An 18,178-nucleotide genomic window follows, 5' to 3' on the forward strand; every position below is an offset into this window, starting at 1 on the left:
TTGTGTATCTTGATGAAACGTGGTTTGACACCCATGATGTAGTTCAATATGGCTGGATGGATGATAGCAAAAAGTGCTGCTAGAGTACTCCTTGTTCGAGAGGAAAAAGAATTATAATTCTACATGCTGGAACTAAGAGCGGGTTTGTACCTAATGCCTTGTTATTATCGGCCAAAAACATTAAACAGTCATCAGCTGATTATCATGAGGATATGACGGCTGAACTTTTCGAAAAATGGACAACGGAACAGCTTTTACCGAATATTAAGACAAATTCCGTGATAGTAATGGACAATGCGTCATACCATTCTAGACTCTACACCAAAATTCCAAATACTAGCTCCAAGAAGGGAGATATCATAGAATTTATGGAGAACAAAGGCATAGCAACACCTAGTAAATGTACCAAAAAGGAATTGTTGCAATTAATTAAGCAACAAAATTTTCAAAAAGAATATGTAATAGATAAACTCTTTGAACGCCACGGGCATACGGTTTTACGGCTCCCTCCATATCATTGTGTTTTCAACCCAATTGAAATGATATGGGCCGAAGTAAAAAAGGAATTGCGGAAAATGAATCAATTTCCTCAATTAAGTGACGTTGTTGTCCAAAATATAAGAACAGTGATCGAAGAACTTAACAAAACTGACATTTGGAAAAATTGTGTAGCTAATGTTCAAGTAAAAGAAAAAGAATATCCTACTTTACCACCAATTGAACCGGTAGTTATAAACACAAACGACGACTCAAGTTCTGGACACACGGATAGTGATAGTGTTTAATTGTGTGAATATTTCCACAAAGACTTCCACAACTTGTCAAAAATATGTTCTGTGTACCGTAGTAAATGTGATCTCTCCATTAATCTATAACCTAAGAGACAATTCGACTGGAAGACGAATTGGCCGATTTCATGTAAGTATCTTTCAAAAATAAGCTCTTTAAACCGACGAAACTTACAGATCATATTCGTGATTATTTTTTACCAAAAAAAGGGATCAACTTTGTTTTGAGCGTAACTTGCTTACATTTGATGCTAGAAACTTTTTAAAAATCAAAAATAAAGATTCCTTTAAACAATTTAAAAAAAAAAGTAAAAAAACATTTTTTTGATTATTTCACGTTGAATTATTCGATATGGAATTTGACGAATAGGTAAGAATCTATTTTTCATTAGCTATAACTCCGCTTCTGCTGGGTATACAGACTTCATACATATAATATTGTTTTCACTTTTTTATAAACTGTATTTTTGATAACAACATTTTTTCCATAAAATACTTACCTTTTGAGTTGTTTGCGAGAAACCGTCCAAAAACGTGGTGTTTTTGTTGAAAAATGAATATATTCACTCGCAAATAACTCGAAAAGTATTGATTTAGTAAAGACCTCTATAGAACAAAAGTTGCCTAGAATTAGTCAGTTTATCCACTTCCGGACTTATTTTGGATGTATATCTTTTCACCCCCGAGAAGGGGCGGTACCCACCCCCAGGGCAAAAATACACATCGGCACAATATCACTTTTTTTCTTTGACACGTTAGCTATATGTGTATGCCAAATTTCATGTCAATCCCAGTGGTTCTTTAAAATTTAGAGGTTTTTACAATATCTTACCGTTAGTGAATGGACTATGTGTATTAACTTTTAATCATCTTTGGTGTCAAGTTCATAAAAAAATGTGAATAATTAACAATATTATTACTGTTTAACAAAATATTAGACCTTAATTTAAAAATAAAAGTTTATTAATTAATTTCTATTGCGCCGCCTGTTTTACAAAAGGCGCCGACACTTGAGTATCGAATTTTGTTTTTATACTTGTCCAACTGACATCGTAAGTACTTTATAACTATTCAAATCAGCAAACCCGAAACTTCTTGGAAATTGGTATTGATAAATCTCACCTAGGCTCCCAGAAACATAATTATTGATGAACAACATGGATTTTCTAATGGGAAGTCAACAGTAACAAACCTTCTGAATTACCAACAATACTTGAGTGCATTTGAAAATAAAATTCACTGCTTTCTCAAAAGCCTTTGACCAGGTTAATCATAACCTTTTGGTCCATAAACTTCATGTATCTGGCTTTGGTGACCCCATTGTTAATTGGATTAAAAATTTTCTGATGGGACATACACAGCAAGTTCATATTAACAATTATATTTCTAAAGAATTCCATTGTTGTTCTGGTGACAAAGGTCTCATTGTGGTCCCTTGTTTTTAACTTGTTCATTAATGATATTGGTAAGGCTATCAAAAACTCACACTTTCTGCTATTTTCTGATGATCTTATGTTATTTCGTTGTATACATGATAAATCCGAGCTATCTTGCAAGATGATGTAAATAATATATATATATATATATATATATATATATATATATATATATATATATCGCACCCTCAGTGTAAGACTGCAGTAAGTCAGAATAAGTAAGTTTCGAGATAAAGACGATTTTGTTTATTTTCGTGCTAATATTGGTGAAATAAGACACAAGTTTTAGGAAAAATTAACATTTAATTATGATTTTGCATGCTTTTCAGCCTATATTACATTAACCAAAAATAGAAATTTAAGTAAATTATATTAATGCTAAAAAAATTAGGAATTTCAAAGTTACAACACTTTTGCACGGAGAAAATTGTTAATCACTACACATTTAGTATTAGAATTTTAAAGTTACAACACTTTTGCACGGAGAAAATTGTAAAAAGTGTAGACGTAATTTCTGTTAGTTGTTGTCCTCTTCTCGTATATAATCTTGGGCCAAAATATTTTTATAAAAACTATGGTGGGCTTCTGGTATCATACCCGAATGGCATAAGTATACCAAATCTTTCTTTTTGGCCATTTGAATTTTGCAATATTTTTAGTTAAATTCAAAACAAAAAGACTATAATAAAAATATGCAAATCAGGCTACCTTGAGTACAGTGATTAACGGTCAAACGACTTCGCACCCATTTTATGGAAAATATAATGTCACATAAAGGACATAAAACTTACATGAATAGATTGGTCTCGTAAATCTTTCTTTATTGTCTCGGCCGTTAATGGATTACGTAGACACGCTGTATATTAAAATTAAACACCACAGATATAGATATTAAAATAACAAATATCTTATTTTTGTCGTGCCTTTCATGCTTGTTATCGAAACCATTGCAATGTTTCGTGCAAAACTGTTGTAACTCTGTTACATTAGAATTACAACAGTTTTGCACGGAACTTATGTACAAAAACTCAAAATAGTTAAACTGTTGTTGTTGTAATATTTAACCGGTTAAGCATTTGAAAGTTACTAAAGTTTTACAGGGGATAGATATGCATGTTTACAGTCGAATTCTATGATTACTTCATTTTCATAAAATTTTGAGTTACTGCAGTCTTGCACTGAGGGTGCGATATATGTTTATGGTCAAAACAAAATGGTTTAAGCTTAAATCAAACTAAATGTTCTTGTATTTCATTTGGTTGTAGAAATATCTAATAGCTAATAGATATGTTCTTAATGATGTACTATTGGATTCAGTTACTGAGATTAGAGATTTGGGTGTATTATTGGATTTTGCATTGACATTTAGAAGCTATTTTCTTAAAATTAAGGAAACAGTATTTCATAGTCTTGGTTTTATCATAACAGTCATGATCTCTCACCTATTGTATTAAAATTATTGTATTGCTCTCTGGTACACTCAGGTCTTGAATATTGCTCTGTTGTTTGGTCCCCATTTCATCAAGTCTACATTGATGGATTGAGGAGCATTCAGCGGAAGTTTCTAAGATTAGCTTTTAAAGCACATATAAATTTAAGAAATACTAAAAATTATTTCATAGATTATTCTGTAATAATGTCTCAGTCTAACATTGCTACACTGAAGAACCGCAGGTTGAGAGCTGATATGTTATTTTTGTTTAAAATTCTAAACAATGTTATTAATTGCCCCCCATTATTAGCTAATGTGTACTTAAATACAATACATAGAACTAGACACACTGCACTCTTATATATATATATATATATTCCTTTTCATAGGACTGATTATGCTCATCATTTTCCCTTGTCCAGAATTCTCAGCTCTTGCAATGACCTCCTATTGGATCCATTCTGTCCAAACATTAATGTTTTCAAAAGGCAACTTAAGAATCTAATTTGATATTTGTTTGATTTGATATACTGTTTTAATGTACAAATGTTTACTGTTTAATTGTTTCTTTGTTATTGTTTTTATGTTTATTGTACATAATCTTTACTTTTTACTATTTGTTGTATTTTATTGTAAATGGTTCTACCATTGAAATAAATTAATAAAATAAATAAATAAATAAACCAAACATAAACTCAAATGTCCATTTGGTGGAAACCCTCCATCACAAGGTAGTTAAACTGCAATTCTACAGAACAGCAACATCAAAGATCCTAATGGCTATTATGGGTGCCAACCTTCTGAGAAGAAAAGGCACATAAAGAAGAAAGAAATTCCTGCATTGTTGCATATATCTTTTGTTTTTGTAAACAGGTACTAATATACTGCTTTCCATTTGTCAGGTATTTTTTGTCTCTCTGGGCCAATCTGATCAAAAAGATTTCTGTTATCACTGAAGCTAGCTTATTGTGTTTCCTACACCAAGTTTTTTGTACCCTGTAGAAGTTTGTACAGGTCTTTGGCTTGGTGTGTCCTAAATACAACACAGTTGTCCTCTTGGTTGCCCATACAGTTTTTATCCTTTACAGTACAGTTCCTCATGGTCAATGAATAATAGATGTTTTACAGTTTCTAGTTGCTTACCACAGAGTCTGCAGTTAAGGTCTCCATTGTAAATGTCTATTTTATTTAGAAATTCTCTTACTAGTGCATGCCCCGTCAACAATCCAGTTACTGTTCTCAGTTTGTACCTGTCCATATGAAGCAGTTCCTCTCTTCTTTTTCTATATGGTCCATAAATTAAGATTTTTCCATTTTTTTTTATTTTTGGGATTCTCTCCCAATATCAGTCATGGCTGTCTTTTATCAAGTCCTCTACAACCCTACGAATTGCAGCCTTTGGTATTCCCAGGATTAAAGTCAGTTCACTTGATTTGTTCGATCCTCTTTTTGCAGATTATTCTCCTTTTTCGTTGCCTTCAATGCCCTGATGTACCCAGACAAGCTCAGTCTTGTTCCTGTCTCCCAGTTTATTCAGTTCTTTGATGCAGTCCCACACCAGCCTAGAAGTCACTTCCTGATAAGCCTTTTGTATGGATCTGCTATTTTTTAAGAGCTCTTTTTGCTGTAATATACTGCAGCTCTTTTTAAGAGCTGCAGTATTACATAAATTTCCAATTGAAAAACGATGCAGTTCCTCCCCAAGGCAAAGCTTTCTCTAATTTTTGGATTTTTGGAATATATTCCTGCCCCCACACCATGTCCAGTTTTGCCCCCACACCAGAATTACTTGTCGAGTGCTGTCTCAGTTGAATTCCCTGCTATAGGCATGTTGTTCTTGATGTACTGGAGAGTGTACCAATGTTTCCAAAAAGCTTCATTTCTTCTAAGTACATTGCGTATTCTGCTGTAGGTTCTGGCCCTCTTTGCAATAACACAGGATATATACCATCCATTCCTGGTGATTTATAGGGCTCACGTGAGTTTGTTGCCCATGCTACTTTTTCATAGTTTTCAATATTTTTGACTGTCTGTCAGTTATCAGTCTATCTTGTATGTTGGTATTGGCAACTATTCACTACCTGAATTTGGAGTTTATTGATATTTCACAAACAATTATTTTAAATAAAATAAAGGATATCCTTAATGTTAATGTGTATACAGTGTTAATATGATTTAGATACATGTAATATTGAAATCTTTTGTTTTTCTATAGATTGGGGATAACTGCATTATTAAATAAATGTAAGTTTATCAGTTGTTTAGTTATTTGACCATTTTTGTACACAAAAAAATTTACCCATAATAATAGACATTTTAGGCAACAATATTTTTACATGTCGTTTACTACTTAGTGAATAAAGAATAGAAATTCTTATTTCAAAGAAAATTTATAAAATTAAAATATATATAATTTTAAATATTACTTCACAACCCTTTGTATAGATAATGTATGTAAAAATACATACCATGATCACTGCTTTGACTTCCCTTATTAGAATGTTCTTGTTTTAAATTATCAAAATCACTATTAGAATACTGGAATCCTACTAAATCATCTTCCTTCTGTTCTAATGTCATATTTTCACCTGATTTTTCTGTTTTAATTTGGTCCAAACTAATTTCAGAACCTCCATGTCCATAGTCTTCAATATAAGTATCTTGATAAACTGGAGCAGGTTCTTTTTTTATGAATTCACACTTGTCAAAAATACTATTCTCAAACTTAATATTTGTTACTGTATCTTCATTTTCCTCTTTTCTTTCCATTTTATAAATGGAAGTCCAAATTTGATATTTTATTTTTACTAAAAAAATAGCCCGATTAATTTTTCAAAGGTTTGTGTGTATTAAATAATGGCGTCTGACGTCTTTCACATTAGTCCCAATGAAGTTAGCTATAACTGAGCTGTCAATTAAAGTTCATAGAACGAAATGTTGGCGTTTGGCTGTGTTGCCATGTTTTTCTAATAAATCGGGATAGAGCATGTGATTTATAATTAATAAAAATCCAATAGAATGTTAACAAACTAACAGTAAAAAAGAAATTCTTTCAAAAAATAATAAGAATAGTATTCAGGTACTTTCCACAGACATCTGGTGACCATCTGTAACAATCTGGCAACGTGATTTGAGGATTGCCAAATGTGTCAGCTTATTATCAAAGGTAAACGCCAAAACAAATTTGTAATAATTAACTCCAATTAATATGAGAAGAAACGAGTATTTATTCGTTCGTGTTGTATATAAAAAATTGCATAGTTCATAAAATAATAATGTATTTTTGAAAGCTTCTCTATTTGTTACTGAAGCCTACAACGTATACATTATAAATACATGAAAACAGACAAACGTCAAAAATTTGTTCTGTGACAGCTCAATTATAGCTGACTTCACTGGGACTAAATGTGAAAGACGCACCAAATGGCATTAATGCAGTGGCGCACCCGGGAGGTTTTGGGGGTTAACTCCCCCGGACCCTATTTCGACACTGTTACTAACCCAATTTAAGGACTCAAAATGGAGGTAACATCATAAAAAAAATTTCGATGACCAACCAAACCCCCCCCCCCCCAGAGGCAAATTCTAGGTGCGCTACTGCATTAATGAGTATGCCATGTCGGACAAAGCGGTTGAATTTACAGAAAGTACAAGCTGATTATGGCCGCACATGTCAAACATGGAACAAAAAATTTCGGTATAGCAGCGTTGGTATGTTTTTATAATGTAGATGCTGTATGCTTCAAATATAAAAAGATGAAGCTTAGAAAAGTACATTTTGTTTATATTATGCTTAGAGTAGGGAGTTCTACTCGTCAAAGGAGTGACCGCAACGATAACTACAGTGAAGCCGAGTATAAGCCGAGTGAGCATCAAACACGTGTAACATTGGCGTATCACCTAGGCCAATAAGAACAATATAAAACTACATAATTGAATTCCAAATAATAGTAATCATAATTTGAGTTTAATTTTCTATTTTTATTAATTTTACATTTTATTAATTTTACAAACATTATGCAAGGCGTACATAAAAGATTTAAATAAATGACAGTCTTTTAATTTGTCGAACTTTTACACATAGGTCGAAATAAACAAGGATTCGGGGATGTGATAAAAGCAAACAAATTTTTGAATTATTGATTTATTGTCCACTAAACAGTTGTAATTTGTTATATTTATTTCGAATAACATTATCAAATTCATTTTGTTTTTTTGTTATAAAATATAATCTTATGTTTAAATATTTGTCCACTATTGCTTCAATTAAAAAATATATATGATTTGAAGCACACCCTAAAATATGTTCTTGTAGATTGCAAAAATATTGTTCAAATTGAACGCATTTGAGTATGATTTTATTTTTTAGAATAGAGATAAAATTGGGTTTTTCCAAATTTTGCTAGTTTATTCTTAAAAATGTTCCGATGTTTTGCAAATTGCAATCACATCTTTGGACATATATGTTAATCCTTCTTGATTTTTTTTGTATTTAATGAGTTTAAATAATTTAATTTGTTTCCATACAATGCATCTACACAATTTAAAGAACCTGCTGTGCAAGTAATTATTTGAATGGAACACTCGCTAATTACAGTCGAATTCATTACTTGTCATGTTCGCTCCAAATAGTTTCTAAAGATTGTTCATAAAATGTTTCTAATAATCAGCTTCAGGTGAACAAATATTAAACTCAGGTTTTTTAAATCGACTTAAACCACTTAGAATAGGAATATCGTCCAATGGAACACAATTTCCTAAACCACCAGACCGAATTTCACTACGCACTAATAACCTCTTATAAGCAGCAGTGAATTGTCTGGCAGTTGGATTATTATTCCATCCCCCTTTTGATCTTATACTAGTGATGTAACAAATGTCATTTTTTGAACATTCGCGAATGCGAATGCCACTGACATTCGCGAATGCGAATATTCAGTTTTTTTTATTTCTCCGGCACTGCCGGTAGTCCCATTTGCGCGAGGTGTGTGTGTGTGTGTGTAGTTAGATAAGTTCAGATAAATTTAGTAATTCAGCAAGTTTCAGAACAATTATACAAATCGATATACTGTATTACCACAGTATAGACTTTTACCACAGTTGTTATTTACTCTATGGTATTACATTACAGTGTAGTGTACATTATATGCATCTATCTATCTTGTTCCGAAAATTGCTGAATTACTAAATTTATCTGAACTTATCTAACTGAAATCGAACTGTTTATGTTTGTTTGTTCAAACAAAAACACATATGCTTACTATTTTTAGTTTGTAGTTAAATAATTCTTAGCTTTTTCAAGATGATTGTCTAAAATTAAAAACTTCACTATAATAAAAGTTTCAGAGAATAGAATTTCCTATTTTAAGATATTATGTTATGAATTCTGCAATTTTTGATTTATATAAAACAACAATGAGTAAATATTTGTTTCTTTGTAGAATAATTGCAGTTAATTATTAAAAATTTTTTTAGCAATTACCCTTTGATAGATTAGGGGATAGATTTGGCAATCGTCAAATCAGCAGTTGCCAGATTACAACAGATGTTTACAATTAATCAAAATGTACTTTTTAAAATGATCAATAATAATCAAAATGTACTTTTTAAAATATTTATCTCTTTATATTTGAAGCATACAACATATTATGCATTATAAAAACATGCCAACACTGCCAAAACGAAATATTTTTGACATTTGCGGCTATATTCAGCTTGTACTTTCGGTAAACTCAACCCACGGTTCGTAGACTTACTACGGTTGCCTCTTTCACCTAACCAATGAACATTAAGCCCGAAACTGTACTCTCGTGACGTAATTCTTCCCCTTCAACCAATCAACACTGCAATCGACCTGCCCTCTACATTTAGTTTCAATCGCGAATAAATAGGTTTTGTATTCTTGTGTACTCTGGTTACGTAGCTCAAGCATCCCCACCCCAGTCGGAAGAGGCAACCGTAGCACCGAACAACCCGAAGGTGCACTCGACTCGGCGGGAATTGTTCGCGCATCTGGCTTGCGCGTTGTCAGCGGCCATGTTTTAGTTTTCAGTCACGTCGTTGGCACAATTATTTTGGGTTTGTTGTTGTCAGATCTAGAGGTGGTTGATCCAAGTATTTTTGTGGATTAGGTCAAACTGATACGTGTACACAAAAATACAGGTTAAAAAATATTGGTTTGGAAATCAGTTTGCTATCATTTGTTTAATAGACATCTAAGCATAACGATAACATTATTTATATTTTGTTAGATTTCTTTATAGTTATTAAAATGACTGTTCAACTTCAAATACTTAAATTACTGTTATTCAGAGATTGCATAAAAAGTTCATAAAAATTGGCGATAGTCTCGCCTACTTCACACCAATTGCCATCTGTTGATATTTCTCGAAAGCTTTGTAAACGTTAAGAAATGCACGAGAAAAGTTAAGGACAAATGCAATTATTTTTCATGTATATTTGTTGAATAGTTCACTGATCGACAAGCTTATACAATTTCCTAATGAATATGAATAACAACAAATGAAAACGCATAACATGATTATAATAAATTTTAGGAGTACTGCATGAACAAGTAAAAAATAAATGTAAAATTATTTGTATTTCTGAGAAATTAATTTATGTTTTAAAATGAAAAATAAGTTATTTTACCACGTTCAGTAACAAAAACAAACCAAGTACATATTTCACCTAACGCGAGTTCTCTTAGAAATATCTACCGAGGTACCGAGTACTACGTATTCATAAATGTAGGTACGCGTCCGCGTACTGTTTTATCATCCACCCGTACAGCTGAGTCGGTTTAAATAGATATCGAATATAAGTATGTAAGATATAATAGATATTGAATGTAAGTAAGTATCGAATATAAGACAAGGTCCAACTCCAGTTGGTGTTAGGGATCAGTTCCACAAGTATAAAAAAACCTGTTCCAAAGTAATTGGTACGGGATCAGGTCACCATCCCTACTCAGATAATTTGATTTTGTGCAATCGCAAATACTGACTTTCTAACTAAAAAAATGGCGCAAGGTCACCGAATTTGTCTGACAGCTACCAATGTAAATTCATCGGAGTGGACCATCGGGTTGTTCGGTGACCGTAGTAAGTCCACGAACCGTGAACTCATCCGCCAAAGTATATAGAAATTGCCGGTGAAGTGAAGTTAGCTACAAATGAAGGAAAATTTTGTATTTGACAGTGTTGCCATGTCGTTTTAATAAATAACGAAAGAACATGCGATATAATTTTATGCATTGTTTTAAATTGAAATTTTGTTTACCGAACACACAAATTCACACAATTTAAATGTAGTGACGATCTGAACAAGTTCCAGTAACTAACTAATACATTAACAAAACGGTATTCATGTACCATTTCATCCCAAAATCATAAGAAACTACAGTCCATCTAATTTACTTACCGTTGCACGTCATTATCATTGACAGATATAGAAGTTGACATAGTTGCCAAAGTATAAAAAAATCCTGAATCCATTTTAAATCAAATAGGTCACATAATTATTGCAAAAGTGGATTATATAACAAAACAAATTAATATTTAATATAAATAAATAGAAACAAAACAAGAGTTAAAAAATATCTTGTTAAAAATAATTTTAGCCGTTTGTATGCGTCGTATAAAGAAGTTTATTAATTTTTACGACCTGAGAAATAGAACTCACATTTGAAATATGTAAATTTAAAGCAGCAGCTACACGCTAAACCAAGAATGTATATTTTAAGCATCTACAATAATATACAAAACATACATTTACATACTTCTCTAACAGCAGTCAAGGGTAGAATGGGGCCGTTATTATCACGTTCCTGTTTAAAATAATGAATTAAAGAAGCTAACATCTCTTTATAACGACTATTTAAATTCTTACGTGACATTTTTGAAATAAAACACACTCATCTTGTTCTAAAAAGAACAGATTTTATTAAATAGGTAAAAATATAAAACAAGAGGTATTCACTTTAAAATTCAAAATAATAAAGTACAAAAAGTGTCAACACCGCAACTGTCAAATAAGTGTTACCAATTTATGCCAAAATATCACATTCGTTCGATTACATTTACAGTGTGTTCCGAACAAATGTTCTTCGTAAAAACCCTTTATAATGCATTTCTATGGATCTATGAAACCAAGTTCATAGATCCAATAGTATTACATTGGTAGTTACTGTAGTCAATTGACAAATCGTAACTGAAAGCAGCTCGATTCAAACTTGCGATTATTAGTTGAATCTCTCGTTCTCGCTTCCCGCGTTCGTAATATACGAATTCTTTCACGTTCATTTCGGTCGTCACGTTCTTGTGCAATATGATTAGATCGGTAATTAGTTTGGTTTGTAGCATTTCGGGTTCTTCTACCTACATTACTTTAATCAATCAAAATAAATCGAAGAAAACTGGAGAATTTGTTTCGTTTATCAAATTGACAAAAGAAAACTGAGTAGATAAGGTATCAGAAAATCCAAGAAAAACACGTGTGTGTTCACCAATGTACACCGGCAAATAGACAGGTTGTTGTTATCTGTGAAATATCTACTTTGTCTATGAAAGAGAATGTAATCAAAGAGGATATAACACTACGTTTTAGTTTTTTTAACTTTTTTTAATTTGATATGACTTGGAGTCAAGTCTTTTAAGCCAAAACAACGTTGTATGTGTATAGAGTATATTAAATTAATAATAAATTAATTATTAAAGATAATAAACGCTTTTAACGCGATTTGTTTGACAGATGTAACGACGTGAAAAATGATGCAATTTATGTCGCGTTCCGAAACTAAAACAAAAGAAAATATATTGTGAGGCCAATCAAATCTATAGCTCTTACATTTTTTTACTTTTCAATTTGGTCGGGTTCACGATATTATCACTTTTGTGTGAACGCATTAGATCCTCCAACGCGAACACGCACACACACCAACGCGCTCACATACGAACGCGCACACACATACATTTGATTGAATTTGAATTTTGTGCAGCGACAATAAAGCGCAGATTGACTCCTCGGCGTTAGGAACACACCTACATTGTTTAGACAACAGAGAGTGCTTGTAATTTAATATAAACTTTATTGAATAGCAATATAGTTCAAATTGACTCTAGATTTTTAGAAAATATTTGTATGGGAAAAGGAAAAAGGCTGTTTTAGGGTTTTCCCAGAAATTATTCGAATTTTTCTCGCCGTAAAATCAATCCTTAGACTTCAAGGAACATTTTAAAAAAAGAATTGTTAAGATTGGTCCATGCATTATTGAGTTATGCACTTACCAACACATTTTGCGATTCATTTTTATATTATAGATTTGGACATTTTTCACATTTGGGCCCAGTGAAAATAGCTTCAAGTAAGCAATCAATTTAATTTCACAGAAGAAAATATTGCGATGGCAGTGTTGCCATTTCCTTATAATGTATAATGTTATATCACAGACCATACATACTCCAGACCAGTTTGTATGGTTTGTGTACGCTCCAACAATAGGGAGTTTTTGTATCTACCTAACGTAACGTATCACCCTATACGTAAAGAACTAACGTACCGAAGAAGATGAACGTTAAATTGAGAGTTTTTGTTCTGCACGTAACGTAACGATGGTGTTGCCCTCACCGAATTAGTGATTAACTAATAAATTGTCAATGCCAGTCTTCTCCTTGTCATTTAACCCTATTTTTGATATTCAAAATAAATAACAAATATTGTTTTGAACAATTTTTAATATGGACGCGATATTAAATGTAGGTGCCTTTATTGATGATGAAGAAGACGAAGACATAGAAGATGCCCTTCTTCTCCACATCTTGCACGACTATACTGCCGCTTTAATTTTGATACAATTAAAAATATTTTTCGCTTTTGAATTAAATTCCACCTTTCTGGATGGTCGTAAGGGTTCTTGCCTACGACTTCCTTCAACAAGAACAAATCATCTTCATTGCTGAAATGAAGTCGTTTTCTACTGCTTTCCATTATTTATAAAAATCAAAACAAATATACGTAACCACAAATGTAAAAATACACGTACCACGTGTGCTTATGAAATGTGGATGTTGAAATTTTGGTAATCGGGTAAGATCCCCTTGTGCAATCGGTTACTTTCGGCTCGATAGGGATGCGTATGAACGTAACGTACCAGCCCGTTAAGTTAGGTAGTACGTATCTAGATACGTTAGTTCAACTATTAATGCGCATGCTTATATGTCAAAAAGATACGTTACGTATACGTATTTGCTTGCACAAAAACTCTCTAATGATCGCTGTCGCAAGTAGTGACAAGGTGACAACTGACAACGAGTCTCCATCCATTGTGCCTAGAGCCCCGTGCCCGTAATCATAACCTACTGATATGACAGAATCTGGTATTTTTTAATTGTTTTTTAAATTTATATAAAACGCGAACGAATGATTATTTGTTTCTTTTGATATTAGTTGCAGTTAGTTATTAGAAAAAATTTGGCCATTTGTAGATTAGCGAATAAACTTGGCAATACAGTCAAAACACTAGTTACCAGATTGCAACAGATGTTCAGAGCAGATTTCAATTGTATGACTATTTTCTTATAATTCTGGGATGAAATGGTACCAGAATACCGTTTTGTTAATGTATTAGTTAGTTACTGGAACTTGTTCAGATCATCACTACATTTAAATTGTGTGAATTTGTGTGTTCGGTAAACAAAATTTCAATTTAAAACAATGCATAAAATTAATTAAGATTATATCGCATGCTCTTTCGTTATTTATTAAAAGTACATGGCAACACGGTCAAATACAAAACTTTCCTTCATTTCTAGCTAACTTCACCGTCACTTTCTATATAATACCACAGTATAGACATTGTTATTTATACTGTGATAATACTTTTGCCGAATTATTCAACAAACAAAAAAGTAAAAGTATATAGAAAGTTCCGGTGAAGTTAGCTACAAGTGAAGAAAAATTTTGTATTTGTCAGTGTTGCCATGTCGTTTAATAAATCCCGAAAGAGCATTGTGATATAATATTAATTACTTTTATTAAACATTCTTTTTAAGTTTTCAAATGAAATTCAATGAATTTAAATTTAATTTAATATAATTTAAATGAAGCTTAAGTTTTTAAATTTAGTTAAACCTCTTTCACGATATATTTTTACTTTCTTATTCACATTTTATGGATAAAATTGTCAATAATGATAGTTTATTCTCTGCAACGTAAATTTGAAAAAATATAATTTTTTAATGACTGCAGGTCTGATAGTTAAAACCAAAATTAATATTTTATTGAAGTTTGTGAATTAGTTCCATGTAGAAGTAAATGTAAATTGAGTATTAGAGAATCAAAACTCACCCCCACTAACAGATACATCTATTGAAACCAGAAATGGTTGAGTTTACCGCAAGTACAAGCTGAATACAGCCGTAAATGTCAACCATGAAATAAAATATATCTGTTTGGCAGTGTTGGGATGTTTTTATAATACATATGTTGTATGCTTCAAATATAAAGAGAGAAATCTTTTAAAAAGTACATTTTGATTAAACTCGAGTAAATATACATATAATAAACACTAACGAGTAAATATTTGTCTCTTTCGAGATTAATTGCAAACATCTGTTGCAATCTGGCAACTGCTGATTTGGCGATTGCCAAATCTATCCCCTAATCTATCAAGAGCAATTGCAAAAAAATTTCTAATAATTAACTGCAATTAATCTCCAGAAGAAACAACTACTTACTCATTCTTGTTTTATATAAATAAAAAATTGCAGAATTCATAACATAATATAATCAAATTGTACTTTTCTAAAGCTTTATCTCTTTATATTTGAAGCGTACAGCATATATCTCATTATAATAACATGCCAACACTGCTAAACCGAAATATTTTGTTCTATGTTTGACATTTGCGGCTATAATCAGCTTGTACCTTCGGTAAACTCAACCCCAGAAATGATACAGAATTATACAAAAATAAATTACTACAAATTTATAAATTTTCCTACAAAAATTTGATAATAATAGCAAGACATAATTCCTAAATGATCTGGAAACTGACGTTTCGAAGGTTTTGACACTATTGCCAAATTTATCCTTGTTTTATATAAATTTAACAAAAATACCAGATTCCATAAAATATTATAATAAAAATGGGTTGAGTTTACCGAAAGTACAAGCTGAATATAGCCGAAAATGTCAACCAAGAATTAAAATATTTCGGTTTGGCAGTGTTGGGATGTTTTTAGAATGCATCTGTTGTATGCTTCAAATATAAAGAGAGAAAGCTTTTAAAAAGTACATATCTATTATACTATTTTACGAATTCTGTAATTTTTAATTTATATGAAACAATAACGAGTAAATATTTGTCTCTCTCGAGAGTAATTGCAAAGATCTGTTGCAATCTGGCAACTGCTGATTTGACGATTGCCAAACCTATTCCCTAATCTATCAAAGGGTAATTACCAAAAAAAATTCTAATAATTAACTGCAATTAATCTCCAAAGAATTACTCATTCTTGTTTCATATCAATCAAAAATTGCAGAATTCATAACTTAATACAAACAAAATGTACTTTTCTAAAGCTTTATCTTTGTATATTTGAACCATACAGCATCTACATTACAAAAAAGCCAACACTGCTAAACCGAAATTTTTTGTTCCATGTTTGACATTTGCAGCTATAATCAGCTTGTACTTTCGGTAAACTCAACCTAAAAATAGAGAGTTATCAAGTCAAAGAGTAAGAATACGGTTACGTTATTTTAGCAATGGAGCATCCGCAGTGTGAAAATTGAATAACATAAATAATTTTAACGTATACGGGCTCCGTTACCGTACGTCGAATAGCGGGTTTGATATACGGTAACGTTCGCAGCGAATCGCACCAATTCGTCAAGACTCGGATATTGAAGTTCTTGTTCTGTAATTGTATTTCTGTGCATTAGTTAACACGTGTTTTCTGTTTTCTTGGTTAAGTATCTGCGAGACAAATAAAACATTTTATTATATTTCATTATATTCATCAATTATGAACACGGAAATAGTGAAAAAGACAAAAAGGCTGCGTTTTATAAGCACTGATGACCTTTTACTAGTAAAAGAAGTGCGAGGAGTCAACCCTCTGGAATGTCCTGTTTTTCAAACCGAAAATACTGTTTGGCTTACCCAGGCTCTAAGCTATCAAAATTGAAAACAGAATGTACATTTTGTATGGTATCATTTAAAATATGATTTGATATTAAATCTATAACTTCGTCATTTGCTTCAACTAACATTGCTTGTTCTAAAATGTCTTCCATATTTCTGTAGAAAAAATTTGAAACCCAAAATGTACAAAACCAGACAAAATATATACTTTGGGTGAAAGAAAACAAAAAAATTAATTATTTAATTATTAATTAATATAATATTAATTAATTATTTTGCTGTCACATACGACATTTGACTGACAGCTGCAAACTATTAACGTGAAGCACCAATTCAACCATTTGATAACTCTAAAATTACTTATCCGTTAAAACTTATACCGTAACAAATAGCGTATACGTGTCAAAATAACGGAAGGATAAAATTTTACTTGATAACTCTCTAATGTACTATTTCAAAGCATATTTGAGGCATAAAACATATACATAAAAAACGGGTGTTGCAGCCAGTGGGACTGCCGGTAGAAGTTATACTTCTATACACGCGTTCGCCGTTACACATTTATATGGGAGTCAATCTGCACAATCATTGCATATGTAATGCTATAGGTAAGAAAGAGCAGAAAGATAAACAGAATTAGGTATATAAGATATGGTGCATCGTTTGCTGTATATAAACAACATTTGACCTGTAATAGGAGTATAGTAAATGAAGGATTGAATCAATATTTTGATGAAAAGTAATGGAAATAAAATACCATTATTACTAATGTGCAGCTACATCGTACAGCTATGAATTCTTGGACAAAGAAGTGAGAAATCAAGTACAAAAAGCAAATAGACTGACAGGATGAATTAATAACACTATATGGCGAAACAGACACATTAACAGTGAGATGAAGTCAAGAATTTCTAAAGTCAGTGTAAGACCAATATTGACATATGCCTCATAAACAAGACCCGACACAGCCACAACACAAAGGCTACTGGAAACGGCAGAGATGAGAGTGAGAGTACTGAGAAGAGTTACAGGAAATACGCTAAGAAATTGAAAGAGAAGCAAAGACATTAGAAGAAAATGTACCGTACAGTGTATAAGCGAATAGACAATAAATAGAAAAAATTAAAATGGAATAACCCCATAAGCAGAATGGGGGAGACCCGTGTCGTCAAAATAGCAAGAGGTAAATCACCAGAAATATCGGACGGCCGGGCAAAAGATGGATTGACAACCTTCCATAGATGTATTAATTCGCCAATGAACAAGCAGAATTGCTTATAAAGAATAAGAATAAGAAATTCAATAGGGTTCGACCTTGGACCAAGCTATGTATCAAGTATCAAGTTTTTAGGATTTTTCCTTTATAGTTATAGCA

The 18,178-nt window shown here is 31.9% G+C and overlaps 2 protein-coding genes across 10 annotated transcripts in view; one reads left to right on the forward strand and one right to left on the reverse strand.

Annotated features, from left to right (window-relative positions):
* The window catches only part of LOC140449879 (uncharacterized), a 298,794-nt gene that overhangs the window by 242,508 nt on the left and 38,108 nt on the right, over nt 1-18,178 (reverse strand). For 8 of the 9 annotated variants that reach the window (XR_011951911.1, XM_072543285.1, XM_072543287.1 and 5 more), the window contains exon 1: nt 6,125-6,522. The exons of the other annotated variant lie outside the window; for it this stretch is intronic. Coding sequence is in view for 7 of the 8 variants with exons in the window: in XM_072543285.1 (XP_072399386.1) it covers nt 6,125-6,425 (301 nt within the window). In the remaining variant the exon portion in view is untranslated. Of the gene's footprint in view, nt 1-6,124; nt 6,523-18,178 lie in introns of those variants that run through there. 9 annotated transcript variants of the gene reach the window in all.
* The window catches only part of LOC140449881 (uncharacterized), a 241,033-nt gene that overhangs the window by 165,296 nt on the left and 57,559 nt on the right, over nt 1-18,178 (forward strand). The window lies entirely within an intron of this gene.

The sequence above is a fragment of the Diabrotica undecimpunctata genome, chromosome 9 (genome assembly GCF_040954645.1).
Source record: "Diabrotica undecimpunctata isolate CICGRU chromosome 9, icDiaUnde3, whole genome shotgun sequence".
Taxonomy (NCBI): domain Eukaryota; kingdom Metazoa; phylum Arthropoda; class Insecta; order Coleoptera; family Chrysomelidae; genus Diabrotica; species Diabrotica undecimpunctata.